Source organism: Perca flavescens, chromosome 8, assembly GCF_004354835.1.
Source record: "Perca flavescens isolate YP-PL-M2 chromosome 8, PFLA_1.0, whole genome shotgun sequence".
Lineage (NCBI taxonomy): Eukaryota > Metazoa > Chordata > Actinopteri > Perciformes > Percidae > Perca > Perca flavescens.
In genome coordinates, this window is record NC_041338.1 from 16341910 (window position 1) to 16360588 (window position 18679).

Below are 18679 nucleotides of genomic sequence, written 5' to 3' on the forward strand. Positions count from 1 at the left end.
GGGGTCGCTAGCGCCTCGTCTTCTGGCTTTGGTCTTAGAACTCCAGCGTGGGTTGACAACATCTATGGTTGACATGCTTAGTTGCTGTAAGAACGTCATTTGTTGTGGAGTGATTTAACATATATTTTGGTTGATTACTTTAACGTTATACCTCACAATACATTTCGGGTGAGGTGTCTTTTTTGCTTTTAGCGAGTCTATTTAACAAGCGCAGGATTAGACAGCTATATAGTTATTAAACATGTTAGCAGGTTGGTGGTAACGTTAGCTTATATTATTTTTAACCAAATAAATAAGACTAATTGACTGTTCTGCGTGTGGAATTTAGCGTTACCTAACGTTACTTTACTATGCTAAGTTACAATAACTAACGTTTAGTCCAGCACTTTACTTAATTACTTTCTCTTAACGTTATGTCTAATTATTGTTAAAGTTGGGTGATAATAACTTATCTGAGTGAAATATATGTAGCTGTGTTCTTGGGCCAATACATTTTCAGCCATTAAACAATATTACACTTGCAAAATCACACATTTTAAGATAAAATCAAACATCATTATCTGTATCTAGAATGTGTCTAGTACCTAGATGCAGCTGTATTTCTAGTCCCAGTTTGTGCCTCTCATTACATTACATGAGAGACAAACAGGCTAAAATGTATCATGTCAGAAAATTGATTGTCTCAATTGGTTGTGTCTTTCAGCTCTAGTGTGAAGTCCTCATGAGGTGATGCTGCATGTGTTGCGCTGTCCTTCACAGAGGACTCTCATCTCTCTACAATGGAGGTGTTTACGCTCCCTCTACTCCACCAAGCCTCACTCTCTTCAGGGCGAGGTCTCCACAGAGACCCGCCTGAACCCCCTTAACATTCAGATGCTGTCAAAGAACCTCCACGACCAGATCTTTGGGGTGCTGGAACCAGAGCACAAAGAGGATGATGTGGAGCGCAGCGTTAGGCACCTGCAGAAACATCAGCTGTGGGGGAAGGAAACTTCACTGTTGCCTGAAGTGGAGCTGAAGCTTCCCCAAATGTATGGCAAAAATATTGATGAGCACTTTCGTGTCTTGGCCCAGAAGCAGAGTCTTCCCTACCTCGAGGCTGCCACCAAGCTGCAGCTGGCTGAGCTCCCTCCCATGCCACAGGAATGGAGCTGGGAGGTTGGATGGACACGCTATGGGCCCAATGGGGAGAGTCAGAAGGTTGATTTTCCAGAGGAGTCGGCACTGGTGTTTGATGTGGAGGTGTGCATAACAGAGGGACAGTGTCCCACACTGGCTGCTGCTGTGTCTCCCACTAACTGGTGAGGAACAAGCAAGAATGGTTAAGATCGTGTAAAAAGGAGAAATGCACCGAATGGCAGTAAACTGTTTATTGGAAAGATTGATTTGCTTTATTGTGGTGTGGCTCTTTGGGTTGAGTTGTTTTGTTTAATAAGCAGAGGATAATGTACAAGTTTGTATTTGTAAAAATGGGATGTGGATGTAAATAGGCAACAGTTAGATTTTTATTTTCCCAATGTGTATATTTTTCACTTGCCAGGTACTCCTGGTGCAGTAAGCGTCTGATTGAAGAGCGGTACTCCTGGTCAAATCAGTTGACCCTAGCTGACCTCATCCCCTTGGAGACCCCTATCAACTCTGCCCGCCCATCTGGGGGGCAGTGGAAGGAGAGGCTCATAGTAGGCCATAATGTCAGTTTTGACCGAACTTACATCAAGGAGCAATACTTATTAAAGGTCAGTATTAAGAGGGTGGTGTGTGTCCTATTTGGCTCTTTATGAAAAGTTTGTTTGCATCTTTATTGTATGATTTATTGATCCTCGTTGTATGAGTAAAATTAGCAAATATGCCAAGTAGCATGTACCTGCCTGTGTATGACATTACAGTTTATGTACAGCACACTCCAGAGAAAAATGTGTTTTTTGCCCTAAAGGGTTCTAAGGTACGCTTCATGGACACCATGAGCCTTCACATGGCCATCTCTGGGCTGACTGGGTTCCAGCGCACACTGTGGATGGCCAATAAGCTGGGTAAAAGGAGGGGTCTTCAGGAGGTCAAGGAACACATAAAAAAAGCTGGACAGAAAAGGGAGGGTGCAACGGTTTGTGTCCTTTTTTTTTTTTTTTATTCACCATATTTCAGCTACAGCATGCATTATTCTTTTGGTTAGGTTAGTCACTTTTATCATCAGCAAAACTCAATGTGACTTGATGTTTTTGTGTTTAGATTGGCTCCTGGGACTGGGTTAATATTGGCAGCATTAATAACCTGGCTGATGTACATGCTCTGTATGTGGGAGGGCCGCCACTGCAGAAGGAGGCCAGAGAGACGTTTGTGAAGGGCAGCATCATGGATGTCAGGAACAACTTCCAGGTCAGATGTTCATGCCAAATCCTGTATCTGAATGTCTGTAATCAAAGGCCAAATGTATTCATATTACGTTGCATTCAACTCCTCTAATGACTTGCATTCATCATGACGTACAGACAAATACATTTGGCTTTGCTGACCTCTACAGGAGTTAATGCAGTATTGCGCCATGGATGTAGAGGCCACACATCAAGTCTTCACAGAACAGCTTCCCCTCTTCATGGAGAGGTCAGCAAAACCCAACCAAATATTTTCTATTAACCTTCATATTTCATATATATATATATATATATATATATATATATATATATATATATATATATATATTTTCTAGCCAAGAATATGATTGCTTTGACCACAGTGCTGCATAATAGTGCCTTCTCTTTTTTCCTTAATAAGGTGTCCTCATCCAGTGACGTTTGCAGGAATGCTGGAGATGGGTGTGAGCTACCTTCCTGTCAATCAAAACTGGGGGCGTTACCTGGAAGATTCTCAGGACATTTACGAAGAGCTTCAAAAGGAGATGAAGAAGTCTCTGATGACTCTAGCAGACGATGCCTGCCAACTGCTGCAGGATGACCGGTGAGAATTTTACTTCCATAACTCCAAGAAATAGGTGCTTTAAAGTGCTTTATATAAAAACATCCACATTGTATATATGTTTTTGTTTATTTAAGATACAAAGAAGACCCCTGGCTTTGGGATCTTGAGTGGGATGTGCAGGAGTTCAAGCTGAAGAAAGTAGCAGGCAGCAAGAAGAAACACTCCAAAAAAGCAGCTGAAACACAAGCTGCTACTCCTCTTCCAGACTGGGAAGAAGGTATAAGCCCACATCTACATCTGGGCCACATTTGCAAAAGCAATGTTATATCTGTCTTCATTTTTTAAGATAGCTGTTTTTAGTTCAAATATTATAACAACAATGCAAAAAGGCAAAAAAATAACAGATGAGATGATTCAGTTGAGTGGTTGCGATATTAGACCCAGGTCCACCCTCTGAGGAGCAGATGGCAGGCCATTGCCCCGGCAGGCTGGCTGTGGAGAAGCTGAAGGAAACGGTGAATCGACTTCCTAAGAGAAGGCAACATCTGCCTGGACATCCAGGGTAAGATCACTCCCCAAACACCACAGAGCCATTTTAGCTTTCAGTTTCCACTGACATGACAAGTCAGTCCTATACTTTACTTTCTGGTACAAGTACTACATTATTGAATATTTTTAATTGAAGTAATGTCTTGTCAGTTTTAGTTTTTCTGGTGTCACTCACTTATCACTTATTGATTTTAGCTAATGTTGACATATTGTTCATTTTGTATTGTTTTTGTATTCTACATGTTCGGGAAAAAAAATGAATAAAGAGTCCTTCTCCGCCCCTTACTGTGTCCTTCAGGTGGTATCGTAAGCTGTGTGAGAAGATGTCTGAGGAGGACAGCTGGTCACCTGGAGCCAACCTCATCAGTCTACAGATGAGAGTGACTCCTAAGCTGATGGGCCTGACATGGGACGGTTTCCCCCTGCATTACACAGAGAAACATGGGTGGGGCTACCTGGTACCCGGACGCAGGGATAACCTGGTATCTGAGGAGGAAAGTACAGGGCCTGTGTGCCCACACAGGTACTTAATGCACTGTGGTTATGCCATCAAGACGTGAACTAGTCATTATTAAGTCTTTCATTTTCACAGCATAGCATGCATGGGTGTTTATTTAAGCATTTGTTTTGTCCCACAGAGCTATTGAGAGTGTTTACAGAGAGTATTGTGGGCAGAACAGTAAAGTGCGGACTGAATATCTGGACTGCAACCCTTCAGAGGACCTCATGTTGACAGACAGCACAGTGTGGGCAAAGGTGCAAACGCTCATCCTGTAATTTACCTCATTTTTGTGATATTAACAAGAAGTTCTCTTTTTCAAAAATATCCATAATTCTGCTGTTTAGAAATCATACAAAAGAGATGTTTGTTTTTTTTAACTTTAAACCGTTCATCATAACCATAGAACAGATAAGTGACGAAGGTGATTGTCTGTACGAACATTGTTATAGACCAACAGGAAAAGCGAGTAGCTAATGCAGCATGACTTTCCATCATGCAGATTCGCCAAACAGTAATTAAGGCTATAAATAAAGGGCTCAAGTGTTGAATCCTCCTTGAATCCTTTGACCTGGTGTCGGTGTTTCATCAGTGCTACTTGGAGACAATGATCAGACCCAGGGGCTCTGGAATAATACAATGGGATGACATAGGTGTGTGTTTCTTAATTTCGCCTCAAGGTGGAGGAGTTAGGTTCCCTGGAGAGTCTGACAGAGGAAAATGGAGTTAGAATGACGAAAAATGGGGAGAAGAAGAACATCCTGGTGAGTGAAATAGTTGTTGTCATTAACAGGTGCTTTATGACTTTGTATCATGAACACCTCTCAGAACTGTATTGTGCCGTTTAATTGTCAGTTCCTTTTACAGCCTTGTTAATATGGAATGGTACTATCTGTTCTAACATGCAGTGTGTTGTGGTTTTTTATTCACATGGTTATTTATTTCACCTGTGCTAAAATTGAAAGTGACTTATTGTGATTTGTTACATTCTGTATCAACAACAGTCTCAAGATCCACATTATTTCCCAGAGAAGAGTCACTGCCATTATCACCATGGAAATGGCCCCTACAACGATGTAGATTTCCCAGGGTGCTGGTTTTTCAAATTACCTCATAAGGTGAAGTTTCGCTGTTTACCTTTCGAGTGTCCCGAATAACTACGGTAGCAATGGCACACTGTCACTTCATTGACTCACTTTCATCGTCTCACGTGTGTTTCAGGATGGTAATCAAAACAATGTTGGCAGTCCTTTTTCAAAGGACTTCCTGTCCAAGATGGAGGATGGTACTCTCAGGGCAGGACATGGTGGAACCAACGCTACACGAGCCCTGGAGATCAACAAAATGATGTCCTTCTGGAGGAATGCCCACAAACGTATAAGGTACCTTGTCAGTTTCCACCATACTGTTATTCATCTTTTTGTCATAAAGATGGCAAATACACGATTTGACTGTCTTTATAGCTCTCAGATGGTGCTGTGGCTGCGAAAGGGAGAGCTTCCTCGTATTGTCAGCAGGTGCGTCTGGTATATCAATAGCTATCCTGTGTTGATTCATCAGCCATATAGTAGGGGAAAAAAATCATTGCTGTTTATAACAACATTTCTGTCTCCCAAAGACACAAAGAGTTTGATGAAGAGGGCCAGTATGGTGCCATATTACCTCAGGTTATCACCGCTGGAACAGTCACACGTAGGGCTGTGGAGCCCACGTGGCTGACTGCCAGTAATGCACGGGTAAGAAGCAGTGCCGACAAAGGAAAAAAAATAAAAATAAAACATTGCACGTCTGAGATTACTGACTGTAGTAAGTTTGTATGGACCGTTTTCTTTGTGTCCACAGCGGGACCGGGTGGGCAGTGAGCTGAAGGCCATGGTGCAGGTCCCACCTGGATATCACCTGGTGGGAGCAGATGTAGACTCTCAAGAGTTGTGGATTGCTGCTGTGCTCGGAGAGGCTCACTTTGCTGGCATTCACGGTGAGATTTGTCCCTTTTTGAAATCTTAAATAGTTCTTACTTAAACCTAAACACCATATTATTAAAGTTGTAGAGGACAATACACTTTTTTAGTTTAAAAAAAAAAAAAATCTATTATAGTGTCAACAAACAGCATCTGACGTTCTCTGTGTTCATCTGGAGTCTCTGCTGGGTTCAGGTTGCACAGCGTTTGGCTGGATGACCCTACAGGGAAAGAAGAGTCAGGGCACTGACCTGCACAGCCGCACTGCCGATTCTGTGGGCATCAGCCGAGAGCATGCCAAGGTGTTCAACTATGGACGCATTTACGGTGCAGGACAACCCTTTGCTGAGAGGCTGCTAATGCAGTTCAACCACCGCCTTGGTCAGACAGAAGCTGCTAGAAAGGCCAAGCAGATGTACGCCTTAACAAAGGGCATACGCAGGTAAGCTCAACAAGTTCAATAGTTGCGTGTTCAGATAAAGATTGTATTTTTAGTTGGTTCGGTTCAGTTGTTCGCGCAAAGGCGATTAAGTTGAGCTCTAGTGCTACACGTTTGTGTTTTATACCAGATACCAATTGTCAGAGGAAGGTGAGTGGCTGGTCAACGAACTGGGTATAGAGGTGGAGAAGGAAGAAAATGGAACTGTCACCCTGCAGGAGTTGCGGAGGATCACTAGACTGGTGTCACAGTGGTGAGGGAGCCAGTAAAACCTCACACAAACATCCACAGACAATTGTCAGGATCCTTGTCAGAATAATTTTTTGACACTCAGAACAGATTCTTCCACGCCCTCTCGGTTGCTCTGTTCCCTCATGCTCCGTCTTTCTCTGTTCCTCAAACGCCTCAGCTCTCGTCGGAAGAGGTGGGATTTGGTCGAGAAACGCCTGTGGGCTGGAGGTACAGAGTCGGATATGTTCAACAAGCTGGAGAGCATTGCTCATTCCGCCCAGCCTGCCACTCCGGTTCTAGGCTGCAGGATTAGCAGAGCGCTGGAGCCCAAGGCAGTTAAGGATGAGGTGAGGCAGTGCTGATCAGTGGGACAGACCAACTCTTAACATTAATCTAATCAATATAGTAGCAATCAATTAGCATGAGCAGCCAAAACTGTTTTAAAGAAGAAACCCTTAGCATAGAAATGGAGGCTTTTTCCTAAATAATGGTCCAGTGTTACTGCTAATGTTCTCTGAACCACAGAATCTCCACTTTGTCTTTATAGTAAGATGGGGCTATATTTCTTTTGTCAGTTCATCACAAGCAGAGTGAACTGGGTGGTCCAGAGCTCTGCAGTGGACTACCTACACCTGATGCTGGTGGCCATGAAGTGGCTCTTTGAGGAGCACGACATCGACGGCCGTTTCTGCATCAGCATCCACGATGAGGTGCGGTACCTCGTTCGCAGCGAAGACCGTTACCGAGCAGCGCTGGCACTTCAGATCACAAACTTGCTAACAAGGTCTGCTCGCAGCTTAGAATTGATTCTTCCTTGTCAGAATATCCAGTAGACTGTAAACTTGACAGCTTCTCTGAGCGCGTGCTTGTGTCTCCTGCAGGAGTGTGTTCGCCCATGCGTTAGGCATGCAGGACCTTCCCCAGTCTGTAGCCTTCTTCAGTGCAGTTGACATTGACCAGTGCCTGAGGAAGGAGGTCACCATGGACTGTGTGACCCCCTCAAACCCCACAGGTCTGGAAAGAAGATACGGCCTACCACCTGGTGAGTTCTGCACACCATCATTTTTTCTGTAGTATGGGGTATATATGTATTGTACAAATGTGGGATATAAACAATTTGCATAAAAAAGCAGAAGGGTAAAAGGATCAAAGCCCTGCAGGTGTGAAATAAATCATTTTGTGTATATTTAAAGAAGTTGTTATAGGAGGGTACCTTAAGCATGAATTAATACATACAATATTTAAGTACATCCACATGTCTCACTCAAAAAAATCAAACTGTACAACTATATCTAAGCCAAGATGCCATTTTCCAGTGACCTTCCAGTTTACACTGCATTACACAGCCTTGTGTGACCTGGCCAATAGAGTAAAAAGGTCTACTAAAATAATGTACAATGTAGTTATTAATGTAACGGAATGAAATATTTATTTTAAAACAGCACTTGATATAAAGCTAGGCTGAAAATCTCTTCAGGATTCATATACGTGTATTGGAAACCATAGATCCTCCTGTTCCCTTTGTGTAGCCAAGGACTGATAAAGTAGTGCCATCTTAAGTACTACTATATGTAGTTACAACTGTACTTTCTCTAAAACAGTTTATCTAGATTGGATTGCTAATCCTTGACAAATCTTCAAACAATGTAAAATAAAAATTACAATTTTGACATTAGTCAAAAAGAACAGATACAATTGACATTTCCCGTGTTTCAAAATACATGTCATATACAAAATACATTTTTCTTTTCAACACAAACAGAGTGTTAAACAATGTGTGCAAACTTTCCACAGGTGAGGCCTTGGACATATACCAAATCATTGACGTCACCAAAGGCTCTCTGAACAAAGGAAGATAGCACTTTGTAGGCCAAGCGACTGTTATTTAGAACAGCTGTTCAGCAGCTGGCCAAGTTCAAGATCAGTGAAGAATCTGGAGAAGTGTGTATGGAACAGAGGCTTCGCTCACTGTTTTCTCTTCTTCTGTTTGGGTTCGTGTGTCTCCTCTGCATCCTGTGACTCTGTGGTCTGAAAGGAATGGAAGAAAAACCGTGAGAGCTCAGCCATCAGAGGACTAGTGTGTTCAGAGCACTTCAATGCAGAACGGATGCATTTAAAACCTCACAAGGGAAATATATTTGAACAATTAGCTCAATCTGCATAGTTAAAACAACTCTTCTTTATTAACTAATGTAATCAAGTAAAGGAGGAAAGAAAGAAGAAATAAAATTGCACTGTGGATGGAAAGATGGAGCGGATCTTTGGAGCTGCTAATTACGGTATGAGATTGCACTTACCGCCTGACTGTCGTCCTGTTCCTGCATGGCTGCGTCCAGAGAAGCAGCGTTGATGCGGAAATCTCTTGAGGTGCTCAGCTTCATGTACTGCATCAGATTTACCTGGACAAACATACAGGTGTTGGTGACAAGTAGGAGTAGCCTAACTGATAACACAGCACTAACGGGGAGCTTTCTGTATTTTGCAAGTCTCTTTATGTTTTCTGACAGTCCTATTTTGTCAACTACCTCAACCACCTCATCACATTCACACATACCTTTGACTTCTTTGAGAGTGTGATGAGGTATTTCTCATACTGCTCAATACCGAAGACCACGTTAGGGATGGCTTTTGTCTCACGCAGGAGTTTTGCCTGCCGAGAGAGAGAGAAAAAGAACAGATCTAGATTAGCAAGTTCTGAATGGATTCAAAATCCAATTTGTTTGAGGCTCAAATGTTTTTAGTTGTACAGTGTATACATTTTTGTTTTATATAATAAAGAAACAAAAGTAAATGCATTGTATTACTCAATCACAATCATAACAATTACATAATTATAGGAGATGTCCTTACAGAGGCAGCAGTGTTCACTTCATTCCTTTTCTTTTTCTTCTTGTCATCTGCACCTCCACCACTAAATTCTCCACTCTAATAGAGAAAAAAGATCAATGTCATAATGAAAGATTATCATTTGTCTGAACACCTGGAGCTTTGGCAGGGACTCTACAGAACTGGACTGAGTTGTACCTGTGCGTATGTGATGAAAGAGTAGCACTGTGGTGTTAGGTGGGATCCCGACAGTTTGACCTGCACAGAAAACACTCCGTTAGCATGACATCAGATTTACTACAAGATTCAAAACAGAGAAACAATACCCCAGACTCACCAGCTTTTCAAAGCGTGCTGGCAGTGCACCGTGCTGGCTGGAACACACCTGGATGTACTAAAAACGACACAAATTCAATTAATGTCAAACTTGACTAGTCTTGCATTGCCAGACCTTCCTTCACAGCGCTGCGGAGGAGGGTCTGGCTAGTCCACACAACATTCCGGGATGGGAGAAAAACGTGCTCTGGTTTAGTGGCGTTTCTTTAAACCAATCACTTGGACAGAGCAACGGTGCCGCTGCAAAATAGCCTCGGGGAAGGAACTTGTTTTGGTGGAACGTGTACGTTCAAAGGTTGTTTTAGTCGTGCAACAGAAAACTCAGACTGGACAGATAGTCTAGCTAGCTGTCTGGATTTACCCTGCAGAGATCTGCGGAGCAGTTAACTATAGTCCTCAGAAATCAACCGCAGTTTAGAATGCCAACGCAAGAAAGCGGAAGGAAATCCGGCCGAAATGAGGGACATCCGGCGGCACCGGAACAATCCCGTTGATTTTGACTTAACTAGACAAACCTTATTCATACCGAGATCATAGTGGACAAATACGCACATATTTGACCAGGGTGGTGAGGATGGTGTATGTGCGACTCAGTTCTCTCAGCAGCGTAATGGTACAGGTGCCAGGCAGCAGGGCCGTCTGGACCAGCTCATTTAATGCGGTCAGAAGAGTCCCGAGCTGCAGCGTCACTGCTTTCTCTATTGGATCGTGCTGGCCTGTCGTCTGGGTGGCCTCCCCTAAATATCAGGGACGCAACATCACAGTAGTTTTAGTACCATTCCCTGAAAGAGATGCATCTCTTCCCTTATCCTCTCAACTCTCACCATTAATCCAACTGAGCATCAGTGAAAGGCTTCTTACCAGAACCCGATTTGTCAGATGCCGTCTGGCTTTTCTTTCTGGCGATCAGCCAGTCCACTTCATCGAGCACTCTGTCAACCTGAGAGAGGACCAGCAGCTGGGGCAAGACATTAAAAGTGAAAATGAAGATGGTGAGCACACTGCGCAAACTGATTCTGAGACATTGATGTTGAAGCAAATCAGAAGCTTCACTTACTGCTGCTGTGGTTGCAGTCTTCATGTTGACAATGGCAAAGTGAGACTGTTTTTCCACCTCCACATCCTGACCATACAGGAAGAAAAGTAAGAATGTAAAAATTGAGATATATAATAACAACCTGTACTTAAATCACTATAAATGGCTTGTAGCAACAGATGCCACCTACTGCCCTGCAATTGTTTTTTAAAAAAAAAAAAAAAAAAAAAAAAAAAAAAAAAAAAGGTATAATGCCAAATTGCTTGTGCTCTGAACACTGTATAGTGCAATTGTGTGTACCTGATCAATATCTCCCAGTTGGCTGTGGATGTCTTGGCAGAGTTCCAGCAACAGGCTTACAGGACTCTTATAAAGAACGTGCAGGTTAAAGAGAAGAGAGAGCAGGCCCTTGGAGAAAGCAGGATCCTCTAAAAGATAGAAAAACACAGATCTCAAAACACACCTTACTGTAGCTAACACAGACGCAAAGATTAAGTACGCAGTCACTCACCAAAACTGGTCTCCTTGCAGATTTTCACAGTCCACGTGATCATCTGCACAAACTATAGATGTGTTAGTGGAACAGGTGCTACAGAGTTTGTTGTATTAATAAGTGCACTTAAGAGTACCTACCTGTTGGGAGGAGGGCTTTAGCTGGCGCGAGAGCACACTCAAGATGCTGACCAGCAGCTGAGCCTCTTTGCCGTTAAATTCTTCCTCGCCTCCACTTAACTGTGTGAACAGCGCCCTCTGGTGACGGGCAAGGAAAATGTGATTTTAGTGTCGAACAGTACTCGCTATATTCAAAACACTGGTGTCTGATAGTCAAGTGGATTTGTATACCACATATCAAATGGCTCCTGCAACATTTTTTTATGAAATATTGTTTTGTATCTTAGACACATCCTATCAAAAAAATCTGTGCGGAAAAATAGAAAAGATTTCTGAAAAGGAAACAATGGATAGGTGTGACTTACACTTTTCCATCAGAAAATAAATGTTTGAATTTTAACCTTTTAAAATAAGTAGATAATAACCAAATCCATTCTGTATAGATGCACCTGAAACTGTCGGATGTAAAAGAAGTTCATCTCTGTAGCGCTGCCATCGTCTGGCTCGGCGTCGTCTTCCGAGAGGTCTGCGAAAAACACAAAATGTGATTGCTTCCTGTGTACTAATAAGTGTAAAATTCACTGCTTTTACAGTTGTTTTTTCCTGTGCGTGTCTAACCCATGGTGGAGAGGAGCTGGGCCATCCTGTCTGGATAGCGCTGCTGGCAAGTTGTGAAGATCTTGAGCAGACCTTCCAGACACAGCAGGGACAGGCTGGAGCGCTTCTCCTTCCTCCCCGCGTCTTCTACGACGCTGGGGATGTTGGTGTAACGCCACATCAGCACACTGAAAAAATGCAAAGACAGAACTCTCGGTCAAACAATGTCACAGACGACAAAACCATGAACACGGTCTAACTTAATGCTATTATTTAGGGAAGCCAAGGGATTCCGACCTTGTCATGTCACAGAGGAAGCGGAAAGTTCTGTCTGAGTTCTGTCCGTCTGGGCCATCTGTGTTACCAGTTTCCTCCAGCTGCTGGATCTTCTGTACAGCCACATTTACTGCATAACGCACAAATTCTCCACTTGAGCGAAGCACTGAGAGAGCCTCCTCTCTGCTCTGAGTACTGTCTCTAAAAAGAAAGAAATTAATTGTTTGTTACATTTGTGCGACTACTTACATTTTCAGCAAACAATCCAGTGGTAATTAACTATTTAAATACATAGTTTTAATGTTTTTTAGTTGTCAATACTACTCTTGATTTAATGCACATTTATTTACATAGTATTTCTAACTTTTAGCTCTTAAAGTTTGCTTAGTATTTGTAACTGTCCTTTTGATCAACGCTATACAAAGTGTACAATGAGTGCATTCCCTGATGAATACAGTATTTATAAAAGCTGTTTTCATGATTTAATTTAAGAAAATGTGATCTTTGTATTCAGACAGAGCCAGTAGGTGTAACAGTAATCCATGTGAACATAACCACTGAAAGCAGTTACCTAAAGAGCACAGTGAGAAGAGTTGATACGAAGCCCAAAGACAGTAAACTGCGGGGGGTCTTGTGTGAAGGCACTCGACCCTTTCCGGATTTCTCCTTCAGGATCTCAGACAGTTTGTGGTAGCGGTTGAACAGCTCCATGAGCTCCTCGAAGCGGCTTTTACTGCAACGCACATAGGTAAGCACACAGATAAGAAAAATGCACCACTTTAATAACACTTCAGCTACAACGTCCTAACCATAGAAAGAGAGGTGGTTGTTACCTGTACTTGGCTTTGATGAAGTTGTACTCCATAAGGATCTCATACACTCCCATCACCAGCACAGCATAGATACTATTCTTCACCCCAACACTAGATCCCACGGAGAACTCAGCTGACTTGTCCTAAACAACACACAGACAGAACATGGCTTAAGACGATGCTTCCAGTGCCACAACAAATAACTGGCAAGTGTCGGGACAACCGTGGAAGCTAATGTGGAACGAGGAACAATGGCAATAGAGGACATTGGATACAATTTAAAAAGAAAATGTTCATTAATTCATTCTTAGTTACAGATGCTTATTTGCTTTATGCTTGCACATCTTAAGATTCCCCATATTATCTTTGACCAGACTACTCGTTTTATTAACGGTTAGTGCTTCCTATCTTACAGATTTGTGCAGGTCACTGAGACACAAGTAAGACCAATTAAAAAAAAAAAAAAAAGAAAAGCATACTCCTACTGTTGACAGTAAAAGTAGAGGCGTTAAAGACTGAGCCGAACATTACACAATGGAGTTCAGTGTACATGTTTTCTTTTACAGTGTGCACTCCTGTCTTGAATGCATACCAATTCAAAATCCTCCAGTTCACTCTTGATCATGCGTCTTGTCATGCTCTCTAGGATTGTCTGTAGTTCAGACTGGCATCCCTCTTCCTCCTCCTCCTCCTCCTCACTGTCGTCATCTTTGGGGTTGGCCGTTCGGCGCGTGTTCTGCAGCCATAGCAGGCAATGTACAGTACAGCTCACCAGATGGGCCTAAAATGGAACAAACACTATTTATAGTAAGACATTAACACAGCAAAAAAAAAATAAAAACAATCGCAAAAATGCACCAATGCTGTCGGAGTACCAGTGGCTCCTGGAGGTAGACTTGGTCTCCGAGTGCTGTGATGCACGGTTCCAGTTTCACCGGGGGTAGCAGGTCTTGTTCAGGCTCGTAGTACCGCTTCAGCTAAGGATACAAAGACATGACACTCCATGGCTCTCCATGTTATAGATCACATGACAAACAGGCTATTGTACTTAACACAGTATACACTTAATACACACACATACCTGCGAGAACAGTGACTGCATGATGGAGCTTGCAAGTTGAGAGTTGCGACGGAGGACATTGTAGAAACCCTGAAATAAACGAGAATTTGCTTTCTCCGTGTAAAACATGTCACACCCTAAATGTTATCTGCTGCACAGATTAATCACAAAAGGATTTTTTTTGTAAGATTTTGTCTGAAGGTGAAAGATGTACGCATTATGCTTAAGGTGGAGTAAAAGAAGTTGAGCTTGTCAAGACTATCACTCATGGTTAGTTATTGTAACATGTAGCAAAATCAAAAGCAACTAATAAACATGGCATTAAAACAAGATCTCTAACCTCATAGAGCATGAGGCGCACATCAGCCTGCTGGCTGAGGCAGCGACGCAGGCTGCTGAGGATTTCCAGACAGAACGCTTCATTGGCAGCAGAGTTGTAACGAGAGTGAACGTCCACTTGGATCTATTCAGGGGTTCAGGCAGACAGATATTACATGACAGACCATGTTTAAAATTGCACATGTCACAGCTGCAGATGTTTATTCATTCTTGCACACCCATCTACAGAAAGACCACAGACTGTACCTGGCTAGTGGAGATTGCCTGGCTACACTGGCTCGAGGCCAAGCTGCCCAACACTTTAAAGTTCTTCAGCAGCAACAAGAAGCCAGTCACTGCAGACTTCCTGCCGTCCAGTTGGCTAGCAGAGAGTCATATAGGGGGAGAACAGTGAAATGATCTTTATTTGAGAGGTTACACTGCCTCTCATTTGAATTGGGTTTACTAAAGCATGATTCATTAAACTGTACTGATGAACCTCATCTGATTAAAAGCAAAGCAGTACGCACCTGGAAAACATGGCCTTACGGAGAACTAGAATCAAAGAATCCTTCAAAGACATACTGACTTTGAGCAGGGGCTGGAGATTAAACAGAGAAAAATGATTAAACAATCGAAACGTGTGTGTGCATGTGTGTGTGTGTGTGTGTGTGTGTGTGTGTGTGTGTGTGTGTGTGTGTGTGTGTACCTGGACTGCTTTGAGTAGACCTTGAACAGTGGCCAAGGGGAGGTATGACAAGTGGTCGAATGTCTCTGTCACCTTGGAAGATGACTCCAGGAGGATCATGGGAGCAGAGACCACAATGTCAGAGAAAAGGTCTGATGATAAAGAAATAACAAAGAAAGAAGGATGAAAAACAAAATCTAGTCCCTAATTAGAATGATTAAGACACTGGCGTACAACTGACCGCTGAGACTTACTGTATATCTAAAGGTTGTATTACCTAAGTAATGATTGACAGGTGAGGCTGTCTTTGTGACCAATCGATTCAAGACCTGCTCCAGTATCTCGCCTCTGATAGGCTCGTGCATCTGTTGTAGAAGAAAGACACATCTTCCAGTGAGACAATACAATAGAATGATGTTGTCAATTATCAGTCATTTACATTTTGATAATTCTATAAAATAAGAAAACAATTGTTACCTTAAAGCCCTGCAGGAGCACCTGTCCTCCCAGCTTACATGCCTGCTGAGTGGGGGTCCGGGCTATGGTAGAAGCAGACCCTTCTGTGGTCTTGCCAAATGGTCCAGGTTTGGGTCCAAATGCATCCATAAGGAAGAAGCCCAGCTGCACCAGCCCCTGGGTCACATGATCCCAACCAAACATGCTGCACAGGCATTCATTTGAAGAGGATTAACTACAAATATTGTGTTTGTGATAGATGTGAGATGATAAAGTAGTGTATCTTTGCCACCACAGATAGCTGATGCTCCGACCTGTTTTTGACTGTGTCCAGTATCATCTGAGCCACACTGCAGTGCCCAGGCAGGAGGTCCTGCAGGAACTTTGACGCTAGCTGCAGCTGCTCATCTTTGAAGCTCTTGACGATGGCCCCTTTTAAAAGGTCAAACACCTAACCAAACCAGGAGTCAAAAATATGTGAACAGAAAAGATCAAATAAAAACTTAAATTAATGTAGGGAAAATAATATTGATATCTTACCTGCTCTTCATAACGCTGGATGCGTGCGACTGAGAGCAACAGGGCAACACTGAAAGGGCACAGATCTCCATAGGATGTCTGCTAAATTGCAATTCAAGAGTCATGGCACACTCTACATAACAAATGTAATCACACTTTCAAAAATAACTTCAACAACACACACATGAGTTATACATAACCTTAAAGGATTTGAGGAACTCTCTCCCGAGTTCATGGTCGAGTCGTATAGCAAAGACTATGTGGAGGATAGCCGTGCCCTCCACGTGCCTCAACTGGTCCTGTGGAATGGACTGAACCTCTAGATCCAGGCTCCTGAGGAAGAAACGGAGAAAAAACAAGAATCAGTAAATGGAAAGTAGGCCGTATGATTTCCAGGGGAACACAGTAGTGTATGAGCCACTCACTCTCCCTGTTTCTGCTCCTCTTCCTGGCGAACGTCTTGCTCTTTAAAATAACTGATGATTCCATCTAGTACCTGTTTCTTACAACCCTAACAGAGAGGCATGGCAGGCATTTAGATCATTTAGACACAGAGGGATACATGATCACAGAGGGATACATGATCACACACACACACACACACACACACACACACACACACACACACACACACACACACACACACACACACACACACACACACACACACACACACACACACACACACACACACACACACACACACACACACACACACACACACACACACACACACACACACACACACACACACCTTTGCAGATAAAAGCAGCAGTTGATAAACCAGTGGGGGGACCTCCTGCAGATCCAGCTTGGTTATCATCCTCAGTACTTTCTCCACTAAAAACTGCAGCTCCTCGGATGACAAGGGCACATCCCTAAAACCCGACACAGACAGAAGAAACTAATGTTACATGCCCTGAGAGGCATCACAAGTAGCAAGTTATAGCAGATAAAACATTATTATATTGCTTTAAACATTATTAAAGCAAAAACAGGTACTTCAATAAACTCGTATTATTCTGTGGGAAACTGAAGGGGTCTGAGAATGTGATGGTCTGTTAGCCAAAGGTGTTACCTGAACATGGTCGTCAGGTGGATGACACATTGCGGGTCCCATCTGCATGAAAATAAATACAAAACGTCCTGTGATTCCTATTACGGTTTGTTAAAGATCCATATGAAATGGTTTGGGCTTAGTTATTTTGTCTCTCATTGAGGGGAGCCAACATGCTGTTGTTATGCGCTTGTGTTAAATGCTGTCATGGACTCCTTAAAAACTCCATGTAAAATTGCACATCACCTACATACTGTAGTTTGATGTCCTCACCTGCTTGAGCAGAGGCTGTTGATCAGCTGTTTCTTGTATTCCTCACCACTGAGTTCACCTACAGTTATGATAAAAAATAACAAGCAACCACCAGGAACAGAGATTCTTCATATTTTAAAATGCGCACCTTGTAGATTACACTACTAACTAAAATGCTGATGTGTTTGATACAACGTAAAGTGACAAATTTACCAGGGCAAGTAATTTGCACTCACCTTTGCCATAAGACAAGGCTTCACAGGCTGAAAGGGCAGTAAGCACAGTAGGAAATAGCTCCAGGGATTTGCCACTGCCCATTTTCCCCACCTTAATTGCTTCAACAAAAAGAGATGCCAGTTTTGCAAGAGAGGGTCCAGGGAGTGTATGAGTCTGTGTATAACATTTAAGAAGCAAAATGGGAATTAGAAAGACGTCTGCCTCTGCCATGCTGGACATATGAACAGAGGAAAGGGACAAGGGGTGACAGTATGTAATGACATTTCTACAATACAAACAATTATAAAACTGATGGGACAGCAACTCAGTAAATTATGCTGTAAAAAGAAAAGAAAATGGATTTTGGATTAAAAAGTAAAAAGATGTTGACACAAGATGAGTAATCTAGTAGGCCCCAGGAATGTGTGCATGTTCCCAGACAATGTTGTTTTGATCAGTAGGTGTGTAATACTTTCTACATTTGAGATATTTTAGCATTATGTTGATACCCAAATAGCATTGGGCAGTGTAAAGAGCTCAAACAGTCATTAGCATTGACAGATTATTTAATTTCTCATTCAAAGACTAATCATTTTAAAGACCAGTACAACCACAACCCTGCCAGTTACAGTACAAGACTTTATTTTACTTTTTACATGTCATTACTTGTTTTTGCCCTTTGACAGAAGATGAAATGTTTTTAATAAAAGCCACTTGTAGTGATGTATTGTATAAATAGATACTCTAGAAAAAGCATCATAATAATCAGGCTTTTTATTTTTACCTCCAGCATCAGCAGTCCAATGATATCCGCTGCCACCTCAGTCTGAAGATCCCCTGACTCACAAAGAGGGATGCAGTGTTGATAAACAAGAAGTCTGCGGTTTGACCCTTCGGTGGAACTGGGTGTAGAGCCTAAAAAAAAGCACACAATGCTGGTCACATAAACTTTGTTTTAATGAATCTGACTACAGTTATGAAAGTGTAAGCCTAACAGCTGTGTTATGATCTTTAATATCGCTAACA

The 18679-nt window shown here is 42.5% G+C and overlaps 2 protein-coding genes across 7 annotated transcripts in view; one reads left to right on the top strand and one right to left on the bottom strand.

Annotated features, from left to right (window-relative positions):
• polg (polymerase (DNA directed), gamma) lies at positions 1-9371 on the top strand. 3 transcript variants are annotated; one of them, XM_028586143.1, is made up of 23 exons: positions 1-86; positions 704-1301; positions 1541-1736; positions 1934-2101; positions 2227-2373; positions 2519-2598; positions 2770-2952; positions 3048-3190; positions 3352-3475; positions 3761-3985; positions 4101-4218; positions 4642-4725; positions 4966-5079; positions 5183-5343; positions 5425-5478; positions 5580-5697; positions 5804-5939; positions 6118-6364; positions 6492-6614; positions 6771-6939; positions 7168-7376; positions 7474-7634; positions 8387-9371. In XM_028586143.1, exons 2-23 carry the CDS (start codon positions 730-732, stop codon positions 8449-8451), a joined length of 3597 nt encoding a protein of 1198 aa, XP_028441944.1. In that variant the 5' UTR covers positions 1-86; positions 704-729; the 3' UTR covers positions 8452-9371. The 3 variants fall into 3 exon arrangements, with proteins under 3 accessions (XP_028441944.1, XP_028441943.1, XP_028441945.1); XM_028586142.1 differs by having other exon boundaries at positions 58-168; XM_028586144.1 differs by having other exon boundaries at positions 58-168; positions 8628-9371.
• The window catches only part of fanci (FA complementation group I), an 18990-nt gene continuing 8593 nt past the window's right edge, over positions 8283-18679 (bottom strand). For 3 of the 4 annotated variants that reach the window (XM_028586140.1, XM_028586139.1, XM_028586138.1), the window contains 35 exons: positions 18438-18568; positions 17674-17827; positions 17459-17516; positions 17207-17248; positions 16883-17006; positions 16554-16639; positions 16329-16461; positions 16150-16230; positions 15924-16060; positions 15631-15814; positions 15431-15518; positions 15175-15305; positions 14996-15066; positions 14733-14847; positions 14488-14610; positions 14169-14237; positions 13963-14064; positions 13680-13868; positions 13109-13230; positions 12847-13008; positions 12297-12476; positions 12021-12187; positions 11852-11928; positions 11424-11540; positions 11302-11353; positions 11091-11218; positions 10812-10877; positions 10616-10712; positions 10307-10491; positions 9756-9812; positions 9617-9676; positions 9443-9517; positions 9147-9242; positions 8890-8991; positions 8283-8620 (listed from right to left, as the gene is read on the bottom strand). In XM_028586140.1, the coding sequence (XP_028441941.1) occupies positions 8558-8620; positions 8890-8991; positions 9147-9242; positions 9443-9517; positions 9617-9676; positions 9756-9812; positions 10307-10491; positions 10616-10712; positions 10812-10877; positions 11091-11218; positions 11302-11353; positions 11424-11540; positions 11852-11928; positions 12021-12187; positions 12297-12476; positions 12847-13008; positions 13109-13230; positions 13680-13868; positions 13963-14064; positions 14169-14237; positions 14488-14610; positions 14733-14847; positions 14996-15066; positions 15175-15305; positions 15431-15518; positions 15631-15814; positions 15924-16060; positions 16150-16230; positions 16329-16461; positions 16554-16639; positions 16883-17006; positions 17207-17248; positions 17459-17516; positions 17674-17827; positions 18438-18568 (3824 nt within the window). In that variant the 3' untranslated portion in view covers positions 8283-8557. The remainder of the gene's footprint in view (positions 8621-8889; positions 8992-9146; positions 9243-9442; positions 9518-9616; positions 9677-9755; positions 9813-10306; positions 10492-10615; positions 10713-10811; positions 10878-11090; positions 11219-11301; positions 11354-11423; positions 11541-11851; positions 11929-12020; positions 12188-12296; positions 12477-12846; positions 13009-13108; positions 13231-13679; positions 13869-13962; positions 14065-14168; positions 14238-14487; positions 14611-14732; positions 14848-14995; positions 15067-15174; positions 15306-15430; positions 15519-15630; positions 15815-15923; positions 16061-16149; positions 16231-16328; positions 16462-16553; positions 16640-16882; positions 17007-17206; positions 17249-17458; positions 17517-17673; positions 17828-18437; positions 18569-18679) is intronic. The other variant, XM_028586141.1, reaches the window with a different exon arrangement.

Excerpts from the sequence above, each read along its gene's own strand:
- polg (XM_028586143.1), top strand. The coding sequence starts at position 730 with ATGCTGCATGTGTTGCGCTGTCCTTCACAGAGGACTCTCATCTCTCTA. Across the intron at positions 2,599-2,769 it reads CTTCCCCTCTTCATGGAGAG|GTGTCCTCATCCAGTGACGT; the intron begins GTCAGCAAAACC and ends TTCCTTAATAAG. Across the intron at positions 5,940-6,117 it reads TCACTTTGCTGGCATTCACG|GTTGCACAGCGTTTGGCTGG; the intron begins GTGAGATTTGTC and ends TGCTGGGTTCAG.